At 37.4% G+C, this 18,065-nt stretch overlaps 3 protein-coding genes across 53 annotated transcripts in view; 1 reads left to right on the top strand and 2 right to left on the bottom strand.

Moving 5' to 3' along the window:
- Window positions 1-1,346: 1,346 nt before the first annotated feature.
- Window positions 1,347-4,229, bottom strand: maip1 (matrix AAA peptidase interacting protein 1). 2 transcript variants are annotated; one of them, NM_001037226.3, is given in 5 exon segments: window positions 1,347-1,959; window positions 2,165-2,321; window positions 2,501-2,627; window positions 2,715-2,786; window positions 3,870-4,229. In NM_001037226.3, coding segments are annotated over 5 exon segments (732 nt in total). In that variant the 5' UTR covers window positions 4,167-4,229; the 3' UTR covers window positions 1,347-1,880.
- A 420-nt stretch (window positions 4,230-4,649) lies between these two features.
- On the top strand, window positions 4,650-9,000 carry tyw5 (tRNA-yW synthesizing protein 5). The gene is made up of 8 exons (NM_001077543.1): window positions 4,650-4,777; window positions 4,859-5,013; window positions 5,080-5,149; window positions 6,314-6,358; window positions 6,489-6,626; window positions 7,667-7,754; window positions 7,854-7,970; window positions 8,104-9,000. The coding sequence occupies exons 1-8, from the start codon at window positions 4,697-4,699 to the stop codon at window positions 8,388-8,390; spliced, it is 981 nt and encodes a 326-aa protein (NP_001071011.1). The 5' UTR covers window positions 4,650-4,696; the 3' UTR covers window positions 8,391-9,000.
- A 1,170-nt stretch (window positions 9,001-10,170) lies between these two features.
- The window catches only part of lrrfip1a (leucine rich repeat (in FLII) interacting protein 1a), a 45,010-nt gene continuing 37,115 nt past the window's right edge, over window positions 10,171-18,065 (bottom strand). For 26 of the 50 annotated variants that reach the window (XM_087267831.1, XM_087267833.1, XM_087267830.1 and 23 more), the window contains 5 exons: window positions 13,948-13,997; window positions 13,742-13,862; window positions 11,567-11,646; window positions 11,374-11,478; window positions 10,171-11,286 (listed from right to left, as the gene is read on the bottom strand). In XM_087267831.1, the coding sequence (XP_087123957.1) occupies window positions 11,179-11,286; window positions 11,374-11,478; window positions 11,567-11,646; window positions 13,742-13,862; window positions 13,948-13,997 (464 nt within the window). In that variant the 3' untranslated portion in view covers window positions 10,171-11,178. Of the gene's footprint in view, window positions 11,287-11,373; window positions 11,479-11,566; window positions 11,647-13,741; window positions 13,863-13,947; window positions 13,998-14,786; window positions 17,840-18,065 lie in introns of those variants that run through there. The other 24 variants (XM_087267790.1, XM_087267839.1, XM_087267795.1 and 21 more) reach the window with 1 other exon arrangement.

Genomic DNA, 18,065 nt, shown 5'->3' with positions numbered 1-18,065 from the left:
ACTAATAATTTGAGGCTAGTAACTGCAAAAAGGTCCACTTTTTAAGAAAAAAAAACACCCCTTTTGCTCGGCTGACTACAGGTCCATATAACCCAATTACACAATACATTTGCAGTATTTCTTTCTGCAGTCTGCTTTCATCTCTAAATAACACTCAACAATACTGATAGTAAAATAATATTTGGCTTTAAATTCCACTGTTAATTTATATTATATTAGCTTATATTATACTCCACCAGATTATTTTAATGGTATACTTTTAAATCTGGATATTTTATTAAATATTGTTAACATTTCCATTTAAAGCATAAACAGGCTAAAATTAAAACATCCATGAAAAAGTGTAAACTTTTAATAGTCCAGCTCTTCAAGGAAGGCACATGATTACATGTAGAAGCCGTAAAAATGCATGTTTTCATCTCTTTGTGCAATGAAGAAGAGGATGAGCATTGCTGCATTGAGCCCTATACAAAATGACCTCCAGCAGGCTTTATTACCGTCTTTGAAAAGACAATAAATGGAGACTTTCTGAGGACGGCCTGAGGGCCAGACATCCTCTAAGACACTTGCTGACACCATGGACTTTGATTGGCATTTGCCATTGAACATTGGAATTGGCAATTCCGTCACTGGTGCCCTGTGCCTTTCATATATGAGAGCAGGTTTATCCTGAGCATGTGTGGCAGACATGAGAGGGTCTGTAGAAGCTGATGAGAATATTAGGCTGCCTTTAACACTGATTAGCGTGACCTATTTAGCTGTGGGTCTGTGATGGCACCCTGTCTGCCAAAGATGATTTCCTTGGATCCATGGAGTCTATATTGGTGCAGTGCTCCTGCAGAGTTCCTCCTCTTGAATGACATACATGTGAGAGTGGCGAGAGTTTAAACTATACAGGCAGTACCTTAAGAAGGAAGGAATTGATATGCCCCCTACTCGCCTGAATTAAATATATTGTAACATCTCAAGGACATTGTTTTGGTGTTAGAGGAAATACCCCAAAACACACTGTCAGCATACCCTTACATTATATAATGTCAGGCATGCATACAAACCCATTACGTGAGGGCCATGATACAAACCATGAAACCATTTTGAGTTGCGGTCAAACAAATCAGCAAAATAAACTAGCCTGCGGCATCATATTTAGATTTTCTTTGAATGCAGCTCACTGTAGATCGATCGTTTTAATTTTCATCTAAAACGTGAAACACGTGACCCAGTGCATGTCTCTAGATGCCCAGCATGATTTCTTTCCCAACTGCAGTTTGATGCATTTTTAATGTGTTTTTTTTTTCTTGAGAAGCACTTATTTCAGTCACAGTGTTTTTAAAGTTTAAATAAACGTAGGTTGACATGAATACAACTCATACTTACAACAAATACAAGAGTTTCTGTGGCCCTCAGAGCAGCTCTGGAAATGTACACAGGCTGTATTTGCTTAAACACTTTGCAGCTTTTTACTTACACTTATAATTTCCAGAGTACCATATGATCAAGTTTGCAGTTCTGTTTTTGATTTATTGGTCAAGAAAACGGCAAAATATTGCATTACACAGTAAATATCATTCATGGGTGGATTCTGTAAGTCCATATGCATTACCCAAAATGTTCTAAAATCATTTTGAGAAGTCCTTGTTAAAAAGCTAAATCAATGAAACTTACAAAAATGACAAGACCTAATATTCTGCAATGAACAAGTCGTGATACACTGAAGCACCATTTATAACCTTCTGTTTCCCATAAAGAACATACAGAGATGACAATACCCCAGCATTATATTTCCAGCAAGAGTTAGAGAATCATGCCTGTACTTTGACATGTTGAAAAAAATACAAGAAAAAAAAAACCTACAAAATTTCTCTGAGAATTAAATATGCTTAGTCAATAAGTTTTGAGTGCTCTATTCTTGTGATGATCCAATCTGGAGTCACACCTTCAGTAAACTCCCTTTGGAACCTAAAAGAAAGAAAGAAAGAAAGACAGACATGAATACTATACTGAGGTTTACTGCAATTATAACATACAGTGATATTTATGGACATGAACTAAACGGTGTTTGAAGACTATTTTATTCATAATCATTAATAAGCAAGTTAAACTAAAATAAAATCAGAACTAAACTCAGACACAATAAAAAAAAGAGAGATCACAGAATACTAACTCATAATTGGCTGTAAGCAGTCTCTTGGTCTCGGTTTGCTTTTCTCTCTCATCACCAATTGCAACCTGGAAAACTTTCGCTCCATCCACACTTTCGTCAGGAAATTTGGCACTAGTCAAGTACCAAAAGCGCATCAAAATACTCACAAATTTCCTCTCTGAAAGATAAAAAAAAAATAGTATTTTTGTTTTGTTTAAAAAAAGGAATTACCCGGCTGTCACACGAACCATTTGAGTTAAAAGTATTCATTTAAACGCCCACATATATGCATTATTACTACTGTTAAATATATTACCTGGGCGAATATTGCGTAGTATGAATACTGCGTGGTCTCACCGCTATCATCGTAGTAAATGCCCACGTCTCCTGCTGTCATGTACATGATATCGTCCGGCTCCGCGGACAGCGCCCTCTGGTGGCTCAAAGGCAAATGAGCGCATTTTCCCTCGAGTTTCTTTATTAGCTTTGTAGAAGAATGTCGAATTAATGACTCACTTTAATCTCAAATAACCCTGATATTAACATATGTTCAGTATTTTCATGTACTTACATCTTTAGCTACTAATCCTTCAAGAGCTTCAAACTGACACTGAGAGAGCAATCTTGAAACGTGCGAGAAAGCCTGCATAAAATGAGATTAAAAATGAATCATTCACATAAAATGGGAATTTTCTCTTACCTTCTGACCCTTAGGCCACCCAAGATGCTTGATTTTTTTTTCTTCAGCAGAACAATAAAGATTTTATAGCTGAAACTTTGGCCTTTGGTGATCAATAAAATTACTGTCAAAAGCTACTGGTATTACAGGTACTGAGAATTGTTTTTGCTGTATTTTGTAAATTGTTATTAACTGTGTTAGATGTTATGGATTGTATGTTTTTTATTGCTATTCTTATTTTTTTGGAACTTTAATATGTAATGTAATTTTTATTTGAATACTGGCATAGGCTCATATATGGGCAAAGCTAAAATAATACTGGCTCTTGATTTTACATCGAGGTCTTATGAAGCAAAATGATTGGTATGAGCCAGAAAATGTACATTATTTGCAACATTAAGACCTTTAATCCACAACAGTCATGTCCACAGCAGATTGGACTAATATCACAATCATGCATATAAAAGAGCAAACTGACATGAGCAGATGCTGTTTGTTTGTTTGTGTGTGAGAGAATTTGTAAATAGAAGGCCACAATCTCAGATCAAAATAAATGTTAAACTGAAGCAAAAAGAAAAAAAATAGGTAGGTGAATAAAATTATGTTTATAATCCTAGAACTACTACTTCCTTTTTCCTTATGTTTTATTTAGTTTACAGACTTAAAATTAGACCCATTTAACTAATGTTAAATGTTCTCTCACAAAAATACATAAAAATATAAAAATAAAATCAATTTGCATCTAAAGCCATCATAGAACAAGCACTGTCATGTCGGACAATTTGAAGGGTTCAGATGCAAAAACCAATCATTGCCATCCGGAATGTACTTTTCTTAGCGTTTTTCTTCGATGTGTTCAGTCATTTCATTTTTATGACAAACAATAAGTTATTTTCGCTGTCTTAAAAGTGAAATAACTGAACATAAACATAGGAGGCTGAGAAAATGCTAATTTCTGAAAAAAATGTTCACATGGCACTTAAAAAGGTGTTTGCATCTGAGCTCTTCATGTCTAGCTTCAACCAGACTAGGTCTTTTCTGGCTCACCTGTATGGCTCCTTCCATGAACTCCTCGATGCTAAACTCTTTGTCAAAGTAAGCTCGAATAAGAAAGAAGTAGATGCGGTTTCGGAACCAGATAATGGGGTTGGGTATCCCAAACACCACAACCCTTGGGTTCCGCTTGCGTCTCTCTGGCTCAGAGCTGTAGCGACGGACATCACACACAACAGACGCCGCTGGTGCGAGCCGTCTGGAGTGATTCAATAAAGATGACTTCGATGTAAAATTGCGAACCAGGACAGAAACGGGCCTGTTACATATCCTGAGTAAGGGCAGCGCCATTTTTCTCCCATCATCCTCAGCGGCCCTTCTGCTAGAGAAGACCGAGTGACAACAAAGCCAGATGACAATAGTTCCACCTTTGCAGATAAATATAATAGATATAAACACTATGTTTGAAATTCTCAGAAAAAAACGGCACTGTAAAATTAAGATTTTATGTATTGTTTGAGAATAAAAATATTTTAAAGACAAAAATTAGAGATCTCCAGTTGGTGCGCGCCTTGTTCATTTAACTTAGGTCGTTTCTTTTAATTTAGTCATTTGTTTCAGTTCCTAAAACTGGTGTGGGTGATTTGTTCGCGAAATAACTGAATCGACAGATTTACCCAACTGTTTGAACACCTTTATTAAAATAATAAGCATAACTGTAAGTCTATTGTAGAATTCAGATCGTTTAGTCTAGAGTAGACATTTCAGAGAGTGAAGCAACCTGTTCAAAAGAGTCGACTCGTTACGAGTTAGTTTCCTGTCACTAGAAAGGAAGGCGAAAGGCTACAGATGGCAGCGAATGGAGAGCTATACTGGTAAATATGGACTGTCAGGAAAAGCTGGAGGTGCCCGTCTACACAGATGTGGACAAGGAGACGTTTTTAAGAGACATTTATCCACAGGTAACTCTCGTAATAGATAATAACAACCGTTTACTACAGTGTTATTGGTAAACGAATCACACGTGTAACGTTATCGTTTAGCGCAGACCTGCAGTTCTGAAGCGCGTGCCCATCGGGCCATGTGTGCGGACGTGGACGGTGTGTTTTTTGGCAGAAAAAGGGGGAGACCGCGAGGTCAAAGTGCATGTGTCCCCGGAGCCCAGGATGGACTTTCTGCACAAGAACTTTGTGTACAGGTGTGTGTTGAGCATGAATATTTTAACACGAGTCTAACACAAAATAAACGTGCATTTGTATTGCAGGACACTGCCATTTGATGAGTTCATCAAGAGAGCTGCAGAGGCAAAGCACCCAGAATTCTTCATTAGCGAGGTTAGTTATGAAGACATTTCTAAATTATTTAATTTCTTTACTTAAAAAACTTTTCAAATTTTAGTCAGTCCTCCTTTTATTGTGGTCACATAATGCACTAAACTGGTATAATAAACTGTAAATCAGTGGTTCCTAAACTGTGGTGCACGGAGGAATCACTGAGTAAGGAAAGAAAAAATAAATACAGTTTTAATCATTTGATGCATACGATAACACTAATTTGATAAGCATTGGCTGTTCTCTAAAGCCTACGATCAAAGCATTGTGCTTAGAATGTTTACTTCAGTGCATCAAGTCATCAGCTGCTAAAATCAATTTAAATGACGCAGAACTAAAGAAACAGGTAGCTGGTGCTTGCAGAGCAGATACGCGCTAGAGCAGTGGTCCCCAACCCTCAGGCCACAGACCGGCACCGGTCTATAGATCAATTGGGCCACACAAAAAATCATTAATTATTTCAGTTTTATTAATTATGAGTCTGAACGATTATTTATTTTGAAAAATCTTTTATTTTGAAAAATTATTGTATTCTCTTGTTACATTTCGGTCACTTGAGCATCAATATTTAACCCACAGGCTAGTAAAATGAGTAAGAACTGCAGCACGATGCACTTGCGTATTCCAGGTGTTCCCAGTTGAAAACATCTTAACTTTTCAGGATGCCGCACTGCGAGTCATGTGACAAGAACCGACTGATCAGCTTCATATTTTAATGGAATATAATTTCATTAGACTAATTATCTCAGACAAACACAGAACACCCAAACACTGCAGTGGTTTTTAATTTTCTTCATGAATAAAACTAGCATCAGAGTGCAGCAATGTTTTGTTAGCTTGACATCCTCTGAGAAAAACAGGTTCCCAAGCAATCTACATACAAGCTAATGTTTAGATTTCAAAAACTTTTACAAATTTGTCATATGTACATGCAATATATATTTCAAAATTTATTTAAAAATTGTATAAATATGAATATGACTTAATTTGGCCAACTACGCTACTTTATTTCAATTTTGGTCATTTTGGTGAAAAAAGTTTGAGAACCACTGCTGTAAATTATTTGATTGTAATTTAGTGTTTCATCGTGGCCATTTAATGTAGGTATTGATGTAGTGAACTGACTTATTGTTGAGTGATTAACTAGGATCTTGTTGTTTCCACCAGGATGAAAGTTATTATTTGCGCTCACTTGGAGAAGATGCCCGCAAGGTAGTCTGAAGGACTTTTGAATTAAAGTAATTAATCCAGATGTTAAGGCTGTAGAGTTTGATTTGAATATTGGAAATTATATCTGATTTGTTTGGACATTAATACTGCATCCTTGTCTTTCCTCATGAAGGAGCCTGCTGATTTAAGGAAGCAGTTTCCTGAGCTGGCGGAGGACTTCCATGTACCCCAGTTCTTTGAGCCGGAGCAGTTTTTCTCCAGCGTCTTTCGTATCAGTTCCCCTGGTCTGCAGCTGTGGACACACTACGATGTGAGTTTTTTACCCCAAAATATGTTACAAACTAATGTCATGCTGATCATCTGAAAGATTGTGTTATTTTAAATGTATTTTTACATTGAGTACAAATATATTTTCGCAAACCTCACTTTGCTCTTCGTTTAATTCACCTATAAGAAAAAAAATAGACCACCTTGTGTGAAGAGCATCCATCACTTTCTGCTCAAACATCTATATTACCATTTCAACATTTGGCTTTACCATGATTTTTTTGTTTAAATAAACAATAAAAGTAGTCATATTGTAAATTATTTCTCTTATAATGTAGTATTATGTGATCCTTAACATGCTGACTTGGACACAAGAAGCATTAGTCATTGTTTACATAGCTGAAAAAAGTTGTGTTTGAATGAAGTGTAGTGAGTGATACAGTGTCTTTATCAGCAATAAGTTTAAAGATCAGAATTTATCTGAAATGTACATATTATATATACATACATATCTGAAATGTACACATGTACGTATCTTTACTGTCTTTTTGGACCAGTTACATTTTTTATGTAATAAAAGTCTGTGTTAATCTTTAAAGAATTTACTGTAGTAGTTTTTGAACGTATTTAACAAGGGTCAAAGTTAATCATTTTATTAAGGGTGTTAATCTAAAAAGTTAAAAAAACAGCTGATACAACAGGAGGGGACACAGTGGCTCAGTGGTTAGCAAGAAGGTCGCTGGTTTGAATACCGGCAGGGTCAGTTGGCATTTCTGTGTGGAGTTTGCACGTTCTTCCCATGTTGGCGTGGGTTTCCTCTGGGTGCTTCAGTTTCCCCCACAGTCCAAAGACATGCGCTAATAGGGGAATTGGATTAACTAAATTGGCCCTGGTGTGTGTGTGTGGATGTTTCCCAGTACTGGGCTGCAGCTGGAAGGGCATCCGCTGCATAAAACATATGTTGGATAAGTTGGTGGTTTATTCCGCTGTGGCGACCCCTGATGAACAAAGGGATTAAGCCGAAGGAAAATGAATGAAAACAGGAACGCTACATCTGTTTTTTTAAACCCTGCTTGTTTTCAGGTAATGGACAACCTCTTAGCTCAGGTTACAGGAAAAAAGCGTGTTGTTCTCTACAGCCCTGAAGATGCCCTCCATCTCTACCTCACAGGTGAACTTTAGCACTTCTAAAAGTGTGTGCAGGAAATAGAATTGACTTTATATACACCTTACTGATGTGTGGATGAAACAGTAATTGTGATGTTTTTAGGGGACAAGTCTGAAGTTTTGGACATCGACAGTCCAGATCTGCAGCTTTATCCAGAGTTTGTGAAGGCTCGTCGCTACGAGTGCATTCTGGAACCTGGAGACCTGCTCTTTATTCCAGGTGCTCCCTTTATGAACCAGGCTTATTGGTTTTACAGTGAATATTTTTTATATTGTGAACCAAACATCTAAGTGTTCTTAATAAGTGATGAACTGCTTTTCTAAAAGTGCTGCATGCGTTTGCTTTTCCTCAGCTCTTTGGTTTCACAATACTCTGGCTCTTCAGTTTGGAGTCGGTGTCAATGTGTTCTGGAGGCATCTGCCATCTGAGAGTTACGATAAGAAAGACCCATATGGAAACAAAGACCCAGTAGCAGCCACGCGAGCTCTGCAGTCACTGGAGAGGACTCTAGGCATCCTAGATGAACTGCCACCTGATTATCGGGATTTCTATGCTCGTCGAATGGTGCTGCGCATTCAAAGCAGAGCTTATATTAGGAAACCTATAAATGCAGCACAGGAAAATTCAGACACAACATAGTCCTTGTACTACACTGATGATGGCGTGTCATTGTTAAATTATAATAAATGCTTACTCGCCCACAATCATGCCGTCCCAACATGAAACATTTGGGATACTTTACAAGATTTTAGAAGACAATTATTAATTTACAAAACATTTAAGGTGGCACATGGTGACTAACTAACCTGTGACTGTTTCAGTCTTACTGAGGTTATTGTTAGTGATGGAACCACCAGTCATCGTGTTTCAATTTAAATACTTCATTCTACCTCTCAGCAAAAAAAGGAGAAAAGAAAAATGTTTGTTTTGGAAAACTATATATAGTGCATGTGAGGAAGTTCTCCTTATAGCTGGTGTGTGGTTGGGGCACTGGCGTCGTTGTCCTGTGGTTGCCATCGCACCATCCAAGTGGATGCTGCACACTGGTGGTGGTGTGGAGACCCTCATCCTGTATGTGAAGCGCTTTGGGTGTATAGCCATAAACAACAAATACGCTATATAAATAAACATTACTTACTTATTGGTACAAATTCTAACCTTAAGAAATGTATTCTTTTAAAATTGCTCCAATAAACTGGTTGTTCACTCATGACACTGCCAGTAAAATAAAATGCATTGATCCCGTCAAGCTAATCTTTGACATCTTTTCCAAAATGAATCAAGGCATTTGGTTTTGAATGTCATCTGTCTTGTAAAATGCAGTAGTAAAGACAAAACAGTTCTGAAGAAAACATCCAGGTACTTATGGTCTTGGTTATTGCACCATTAATTATCACACATTAAGCAAACGTTTATCAATGCTAATTGCTTACTAAGTTTATATGTTATTTTATTTATTTTTTGCTGACAGGAGCACATGCTGTTTCAGCTTGGCTTTAACAGATGAATACAGTATCTCATGTGTTTGGCCTTTACTATTCTGATTTGAAATGAATGAATTGGTCAAATTAATTTAGACCTACATGTGCTAAAAGAATTGTATTGAAATTTATAGTTCATAAGTAAAAAGAAAAGTCACCATTGCCAAACAATTGCTGAACAGTTAATGTGCTAATGTTCTTGTTGGCAAGTCAGATACTGTAGCTCTGTTTTACATCAGTAATATAACAGTTTTGTGTGTATTTATTAATATATATTTTTAGTTTCTGTTTCATTAAAAGCACAACGTTTAATTTATAATCGCAATAGAAGCAAACGTAGAGCTATACATGTATGTTTTCCCCAGTTCACTACATCATAGTTTCAACTGGGCTATATGTACAATTCTGAAATCTTTGTTAATAGCGACACCTTTGATTAACAGTTGGCCCTGTACAAACATGGCTAGGGGACTATGTTGCACACCAATGTTGTACATTCTGCAAACAAAAAATTGCACACAATTTACTATTATTTTTTTTAAGAGGAAGAATGAAGAATATGTTAGAACTTCAAAGACATGGGGGTATAAAAATATACACACTTCCCAAGACTTCCTATGAATTATGCGAGTTACCAAAAACCCAAGATTGGTGCAAACTAAACTGAAAATTAATTGGCTAGCCAGTTAATGCAGCTTCATGGAACAAGCCCAAGGAGCTTATTTGACATGCTTTGTTTGTCAAAGCCAGCAACAATATCAAAAACGACAGCTCGGCTTGTAGATCCTCAAACTGCTTCCTGATTTCTATGGTTCTGCAAAGTGGTTGGATTGTCAGCAACAATAAAATTCTCTAAATCAATATATATCTATATCCTCATTTATTTATCTTCCTGAATGTAGGAACAGCATGTTAAGAAGACCACTAAAGACAAATAATTAGAAGGGAAAACATTTATATAAATAGAAAGCACACAGATGGCAAAAGCCAGCTGTAAGACCTCAACATTATTCCACAAACTTTGGCTTTGGATCCACAAGGAAAATGATCTAGCTGACTCAAATAGTGTTTAAGAGTGGAGCACATGAAAGCATCACACACGCACTATTACACACGTCTCTGTCTTGCAACACCTTTCCAGCAACATTCACATTACATTTATGTGCTACAACAGAAAAGCTTTTCCATTTGCATTTTGAAGTTTTGAAAACAGACAGTGTTATCTAAACAAGCCCCTTTCATATGGATCAGTGAAAATGACTAAAAATCGTGTATTACTGCCAGGCCAGAAGATGGCGATGTCATGTCCTCTCACATATACATTCCTCTACAGAGCTTAAATACAATCAAGAATGAACATGTTTTTAAAAATTCAATGGTTTAGATGATAAAAACTTTCTCTTTGAAACCTGTTTTAAAGATTTGTGTTTCCAGGCCCTTAACATGGTCTAAAAACATTTCCACATTGTGTAAATTCTCCAAGACCTAAAACACACAAAGAATATGAACACCCAGACTTCCCTGAGCCTGATCCTCAGTCAGATTTCATTGCATAACAGATCCTCAAATCTTTCTCTAAATACTCTCAGGCAGTCTTATATGTTGGGCTCGAATAAATTTAGTCACAGAAACATTCAAATTAGACAACTGACATCCTAACTTATGAAACTACAGTGTTTGAGCTTTTAAATGAGGCACACAAAAAGTCTTCCTGCATCATTCAGAAAGTCTTGATTGGGTTCTCAAACTCAACCCAAGTGGATAAACAGGAAATGGCACGGTTGCGGGATATGATGTATAAGGGATCTCGTGGACGTGTTTATTGTTTTAACTAATAAGGTGCAGATTGATGATGAACAGAGAGCTCTTTTGGACGCTGACCAATGGAGCTCTAGAGACGAGAACTCCTGATGAACTGTGGAGATCATGGGACATAAGTAAAACCATTAGGGAGTTGTTGCTGTTCCTCGGCCAGTCTTTATCTTCTCCAGCCTTTTGGAGAGGTGGCTGTTACTGGACTCCAACTCTTCAATCTTATCCAGTGCAGATCGTAACTGCCATGTAAATAAAATCCATTAATTGTGTTTATGTCAGATGTTGTCAGTTACTTTGACTATACCTGAATTATGTGACTATTGTACCTCTCGCTGCAGTTTGCGTTTTTCAGCTTTGAGCTCATCCTCCACCTTCTCTGCATTTTCAGATGCAGCTTTATACCGGCTCACCTGACCCTCCAGCCTTGTGACCTACATGGGTTCATTTAAAATCACGCAAGATGTCATTTCACTTTTTAAAAAGGGGTAAAGATTTTTAAAATACATTAAAATAACTCACGTTCTGTTCAAGAGCTGTGATTTCTTGCTCTGACTTGACAAGCTTAAATTTGAGGTCATTGACTTGCCTGATGGCATCCCCTGAAACGAAGAACAGTTAAACATTTCTCAACATCCAAGTTGCAGGTCTTAATTGCTCTCTTTATTTTGAGCTGAACATACAGGGTACACAAATATCATGGGCCCATTTAGACATTCTGTTGACAGAGTACCACTCTAAACAATGACTCTCATACTCTCATATACAATCTAATCAGAAAAAAAAGAATAAATATACTGTGTGTGTATATATACACACACACACACACACACACACACGTATTCATTCATTTTTTTCTTTGGCTTAGTGCATAAGTCTTAAACTCGATTCCTGGAGGGCTGACGCTTTGCACAGTTTTGCTCCAACCCTAATCAGACACAGCTAATCCAACTGATCAAGGTATTCAAGACTACTAGATACTATTAAGCAGGTGTGAGATGGAGCTGGTTGAAGCTAAACTGTGCAGAGTTGTGGCCCTCCAGGAATTAAGTTTGAGACCACAGGCTTAGTCTCTTTGTTCATTAGGGGTCACCACAGCAGAATTAACCACCAAATCCAGAATATGTTTTCACAGCGGATACCCTTCCAGTTGCAACCCAGTACTGGGAAACATCCATACACACTCATTTACACTCATACACTACAGCCAATTAAGCTTATTCAATTCACCCATACCACATGTCTTTGGATTGTGGGGGAAACCAGAGAACCCAGAGAAAACCAACTGGACATACAAACGCCACACAGAAATGCCAATTGGCCCAGCCAGACTCGAACCAGCGACCTTCCTGCAGTGGGGCGACAGCGCTAACCACTGAGCCAACGTCAGAAAGTACAACATCTACTAACTCTAACTGTCTAGCAACACTTTATTAAGGGTGTTGGGTCTTTAATCAGTAGGTCGTGTATATGAATTAAGGCAATGGTAAGGACAGTTTGAACCTTCACTCACTACACATTGGGACACTGAGCATAACATGAAAATATCCTCATTGTCCAACAGCAAAATTAGAATTTATAAACAACAGCAAACTGATATTTTTTTAAATATATATATTTAAAAGTACATTACAGATAAATAAATATATTGTTTTATGTTCTGGAAAAATGTATAAATTATTAATTGTTAATGATTGTACTGTAACCATTTAACTAATTAAATAAAAATAAAGTATTTCCAAAAATAAACAAGTCATTTGTTGTTTAAGTTGGTACACGTGATGCATATTTTGTGCTTCAGAAGCTTTCAGGAGTATAGTGAACATCAGTGCTCCCTGATTTTCACAGTACATTGGAGAACCCTAATCAGGGTGTGTACGTTTTGGTGCACTACAAGAGTTTTGTGATTGAGACAGCCCTTGATATGGCTGAACCCCCGACTGAACATTGGAGCTGACTCAGACGTACCATAAAACTTTAATGGAAATTATCTGACTGATTAACTAAAGTCCAGTAAAAGTAAATGATGATCTCCAACCTATGCCATATCAAGATATAAGAGATGGTAAGCAAACTATATATAAGCAATGTGATGGATGCAGCAGGAATGGGCAGAAATATTCAAGCGACTCTGACAAATGGCAAATATTTTTAGAAAGAAAACTGGGTCAGTGTCTGTTAAGCAGTAAGGTTTGCGTTTAGCTCCCAGTTAGCAAGGGTGAGAATTGTCCAACGGCGGTCTGAGCAGGGACAAAAAGGCAACAAGGTGTTAGGCACCAAAGGATGATTATTTCATATCCAATGGATCGAAGGCAGCTGATCCAGGCAAACAACCAAAGAATGCAGCTAAAATGAGCACGTTGATGTTGGGCATGTCAGTGGACTTTGGAGCAGTGGGTGAAGGTGGTGTAGTCAGAGTAGTCCGGTTAACTTTTACATCATCATGACATACAATTGACCAACGATGACTGTATCCCACAACTCACAAATCTGTCACTAATATCTTAGTAGCAGATATTAATTGACCCCTGAGGTGTTGCGCTGGAGAACCAACAGCACATTAGACATTGGCCTATTGGTAGTCTATTTGTAAAAAAGTTACTTCTAGTCAGCAGAATGTCAACACGACATCATGAAGAAACCAAGAAACATTTCCCAAACTTGTGCACTGGCGAAAAGTAGCAGGCAGTTGCTTACTCTGTAGATCCATGATGTTGGAGTCAGCACCATTCTCCAGCACATCTCCATCTAGGCTAGATGAGTTCTCTGTGCCATTCTTTGGTTTCTTCTGCTCTAGTTGACCTTTTAATCTCTTTACCTGAAACAAACACACAAACAACATTCTAGTAAGTACATAAGATCGGTGTGAGTCAGTGTACACTAAGTAACTGTCAGAAACACACCTGCTCTATCAAGTTCTCTCTTTCGTCAACCAGTTTCCGTAAGCGAATTTCTGGAAAGAAAAACAGGTTAAATGATGAAGGGGTAAAGTATAGTACGGTATAATATAGTATAGCATAATTTACAATAGTATAGTATAAGAGAAAACTATTTCATTTTCTTGCAGATTTGCAGCCACAAAAATCGAACCACTTTTGCGTACATTTGTACTTACATTTGTGTTGTGCTACAACTTTAATAACATATGTAATTGTCTTCTGCAATAATTAAACATTACATTGTGGTAAAAAAAAAAAACTCCAAGGTTAGACAGGAAAAACTTTCACATACCAGGGGTGGGACGAGCCAAATGCATGGAGTGGGAGGAGTCAGGGCATGCAAGAGTGAAGCTATCCTATGCTGGGATGTGAAGGATGAGTATGGACAACATGCAAACACTTCAGCAACCTGAGAGGCTTCAGCCTGATGCAATCAAATCTCTGTTTACACAGTTTGTGCATTCATTTTTTTAGTCATTTACAGTTTACTTTAAGACTTTAAAGAAAAAAGTAATATTGTTTATATACGTAACTGTCTCTAAATATTATATTTATATAATAAAAACTGATTCAGTTAGCTATGTTTTAATTATGAATGAATATTCTTCTAAACAATGATTAATCAAATTATTGATTGTTACGGCATACATAAACATTTTTCCCCATTAAGATTTACTTTCACTGATAACTAAGCATGCACTATGCAGGCCACAATGTTCACAAAACAAAATATCTTATTTGATTTCAAACATTTCACCTAAAAAATAAACTAAAAAGACAAAGTGTAACCACAAAAGCTCCAGTCAAGTTCTTACAAGGTTGGCACACAACCATATTTTTATTTACCCCATTATGAACAACAGTCCACCCTTTAAAACAACATTCAAAAGATCCAAACATCACTGCAGCATTAACAGAAAGGTGGGAATTTACCAAACAGAAATATCACTTATTACTATGAGAAAATGTTTATTCATTGCTTTGTAAAATTCAAAATAAATATGACACTTTACAGTCATTACTGCTAACATTTAATGTGCTTTATTTAGAGGGTTGAGTTTGTGTACATTCAATATTTTTGATTAGATGTAAAACATTCATATATAAAATATGTTTGATGAAACGGCAATAATGACAGCTAATTAGACTTGACTGTAAAATAACTTTGGTTTTCAAGGCTTCTCAAAAGCAATGGTCCCAAAAAAAATCATTAAGACCTATAACAAGTGCAATGCATCGAATGGAAGGTGCTGAGAAAAGACTTTCAATTATTCATTTGTGTATTACGACATTTTACAATCTTCTTTCCCCTTGCCCTTCCCTTTCCCTTTTGCACTTTTTCTATATTCTCTGCTTTCATCTTCCTTGTTGTTCCCAGTGATTTCCTTCTCTAATTTTGGATCCCCTGAAATCACTGACGCCTGTTTTTTGTGGGGAATGGAACTACTGATCTCTTGGCCTACTTCTCTTTTCTCCTTGTCAGAGATCAGATTAACTCTTTCACTGACTGGCACATCTACTGATTCCTTCTGATGCTCCTCAAAAGTGTCTTCTTTATTTGCAGATGTATTGTGCTGCTGACTGAGAGGACTGACGTCACAATTGATCAGGCTTTGCTCTGTTAAACATCCTTCAACATCTCTTGATTGCATGTTTTCTGTGTCATGTCCATCATCTTTCTGCTCATGTGGCTTTGATTCCTGATCTGCCAGTTGTAGATGTTCATCTTCTTGAGTAAGATCCTCATCAATGACATTGCTTTGGTTTTCTTGACTGGCTTCTTGGACATTTTCTTTTAATAGAGTAACTTCCTCCTTTGGTTTGTCTAGAGATTTTTTCAGAGGGCCATCTGATGATGCTTCAAGATCTGTTTCATCAAAATCAAAAGATTCTCCTTCGTCTTCCTCAACAGCATCTTCTTGCTTGTGCACTAGACCAACCACATCTAACTCTATCAAAAGGTCATTGTGATCTTTAGGCAGTTGCCCATCAGGTGTAACCAGACCTTGGATTGATATTTCTTCCTCGACTTTTTCTACCATGGAATTTTGGTCAGAAGGTTCCACTGATTCCTGATTTGCTTCATTGGTGAACAATGGTGAACATTGGTGAACTTGGGTTTCAATGAAAGGACTATAATCAACTTTGCTTCCAGCAAACACTTCTTCTTTATGTGCTTCAAGGTTTTCTTTATCTAGTTCACCTTGTTCCTTTTCTTTGCCCACTTCTGACTGAACGCTGTCTTGAAGTTGACTGTCCATTAGCAGATCAACAGTTTGTTCCTGCATCATTAGTTCAGCTTTGTTTTCCACATTCTCCATCACATGGAAATCGAATTGAGCAGAGGCCTCTTGATCTTCAGGGTCACAAATCCTATCAACATCAACATTTTGGGCACTTGGCTCTTCATCACATTCCAGATCAACTTTCTCTTCTTTGGCATCCACCAACAAGGTCTTGTTGTTCTCAGAGGTGATGGGCCCAACTGAAGGTTCATGGCATGAAGCCTCCATTTCTGAAGACTTAAGCTCACTGCAAGTGATTGCAGGTTCTAGGGAAGAATTTGCTGAATCCTCAGCACGCTCCTCAATAATGGTTGCAGGGTCAGAGATAATATTGTTGGATGGATCATCTGCAGTGTTGGTGATACTATCATTTGAAAGATCATCTGGAGTGTTGGTGATAATATCGCTTGACAGGTCAACTGAAGTGTTTGTGATAATATCGTTTGACAGATCATCTGCAGTATCAGAAATAATATTGTTTGACAGATCATCTGCAGTATCAGAGATAATATTGTTTGACAGATCATCTGCAGTATCAGAGATAATATTGTTTGACAGATCATCTGCAGTATCAGAGATAATATTGTTTGACAGATCATCTGCAGTGTTGCAGATAATATTATTTGATGGATCATCTGTGGTATTGGAGATAATATTGTTGGATGGACCTTCTGAAAGGATGTCATTGCTAGATTCAGAGCAATCAAAATTTGAGATGGTTTTAGAATTTTCTGCTGAATCAGCTTCATCTGTAACTAACTGAACGCCGTCTTGATCATCATCCACATTAGTATTTGTGGCTGCTACTTCAATACAGTCCTGTCCTTTGGTAGTTATATCACTACATGAGCTGGCTGGAAGGTCTGCATTCATTGTTGTTTCAGAAACAGCATTTGCTAAAGGTTCCTCATTGGTTCCTTCCAGAACACTTTCCACTATTTGGTTTGAATTATCCTCATTTAAAACCTCCATTGCTGTGCCACTCTCCTGCTTGTCACTTTGTTTTTGCTTTTGCTTGTTCTTCTTCTTCTTTTTCTTCTTTTTATTTGAAGCACTGGTAACTTGAGTTTTAGGAGGTTCCTCCATTTGAGATGACTCCACAGGCTCCTCTTTGCATTGTTCATCAAGTACTGCCTCATCAGGTTTATCAGTTTCATCATGCATTGTATTAGAGACAGAATCTAAAGGAGCTTCCTCTTTGATTTCCTGACTTGAGTTGACGCATTTGCTCTCTTGTTGCTCGGTCTCCAAATGTTCACCCATACAAACTTTGCGCTCCAATTCCACAGCATTATCTTTCGAATTTTCCAGTTCATGCTCCTCAGATTTGACCTCCTCATTGGGTTCTGTAGCGGTGACTTCTTTATTACCAACAGAACTTAAAGGTTCTTCAGTTCTATTTTCATGCTGTTCTACACCTGGAACCACAGAGTCCCCAAGGACACCATTGTCATTTGCCTCTAACGGTGGGTTAGTAGAACTGAACAGGGCATTTGAAGACTGCTGATTTCCTTGCACCTCATCATCCAAATATTTTTGTTCCTGGTCTTTATGCTTCAACTGATGAATGCCTGGGAGATGATTGAGGTGTCAGTAGTTAAAGCCAAAGAAATGTGTCTGTAGAAGACAATCAGTATCTTGCAAATGTTTAGAGCGAAAAGTAAAAGAAAGAAAGGTGGAGAGAAAATGAAGACTCAAGAGCAAAGTTCTTAAACCGGTCCAAATCAAATGCACTGAAGCATGACTCAAAGCAGAAAACCCCACAGTTTAGAAAAAAACCTCACAGTTCGTAGGAAA

The sequence above is a fragment of the Danio rerio genome, chromosome 9, assembly GCF_052040795.2.
Source record: "Danio rerio strain M-AB ecotype USA chromosome 9, GRCz13ab, whole genome shotgun sequence".
Taxonomy (NCBI): Eukaryota; Metazoa; Chordata; class Actinopteri; order Cypriniformes; family Danionidae; genus Danio; species Danio rerio.
This window is presented reverse-complemented; position numbering and strand designations above follow the sequence as displayed.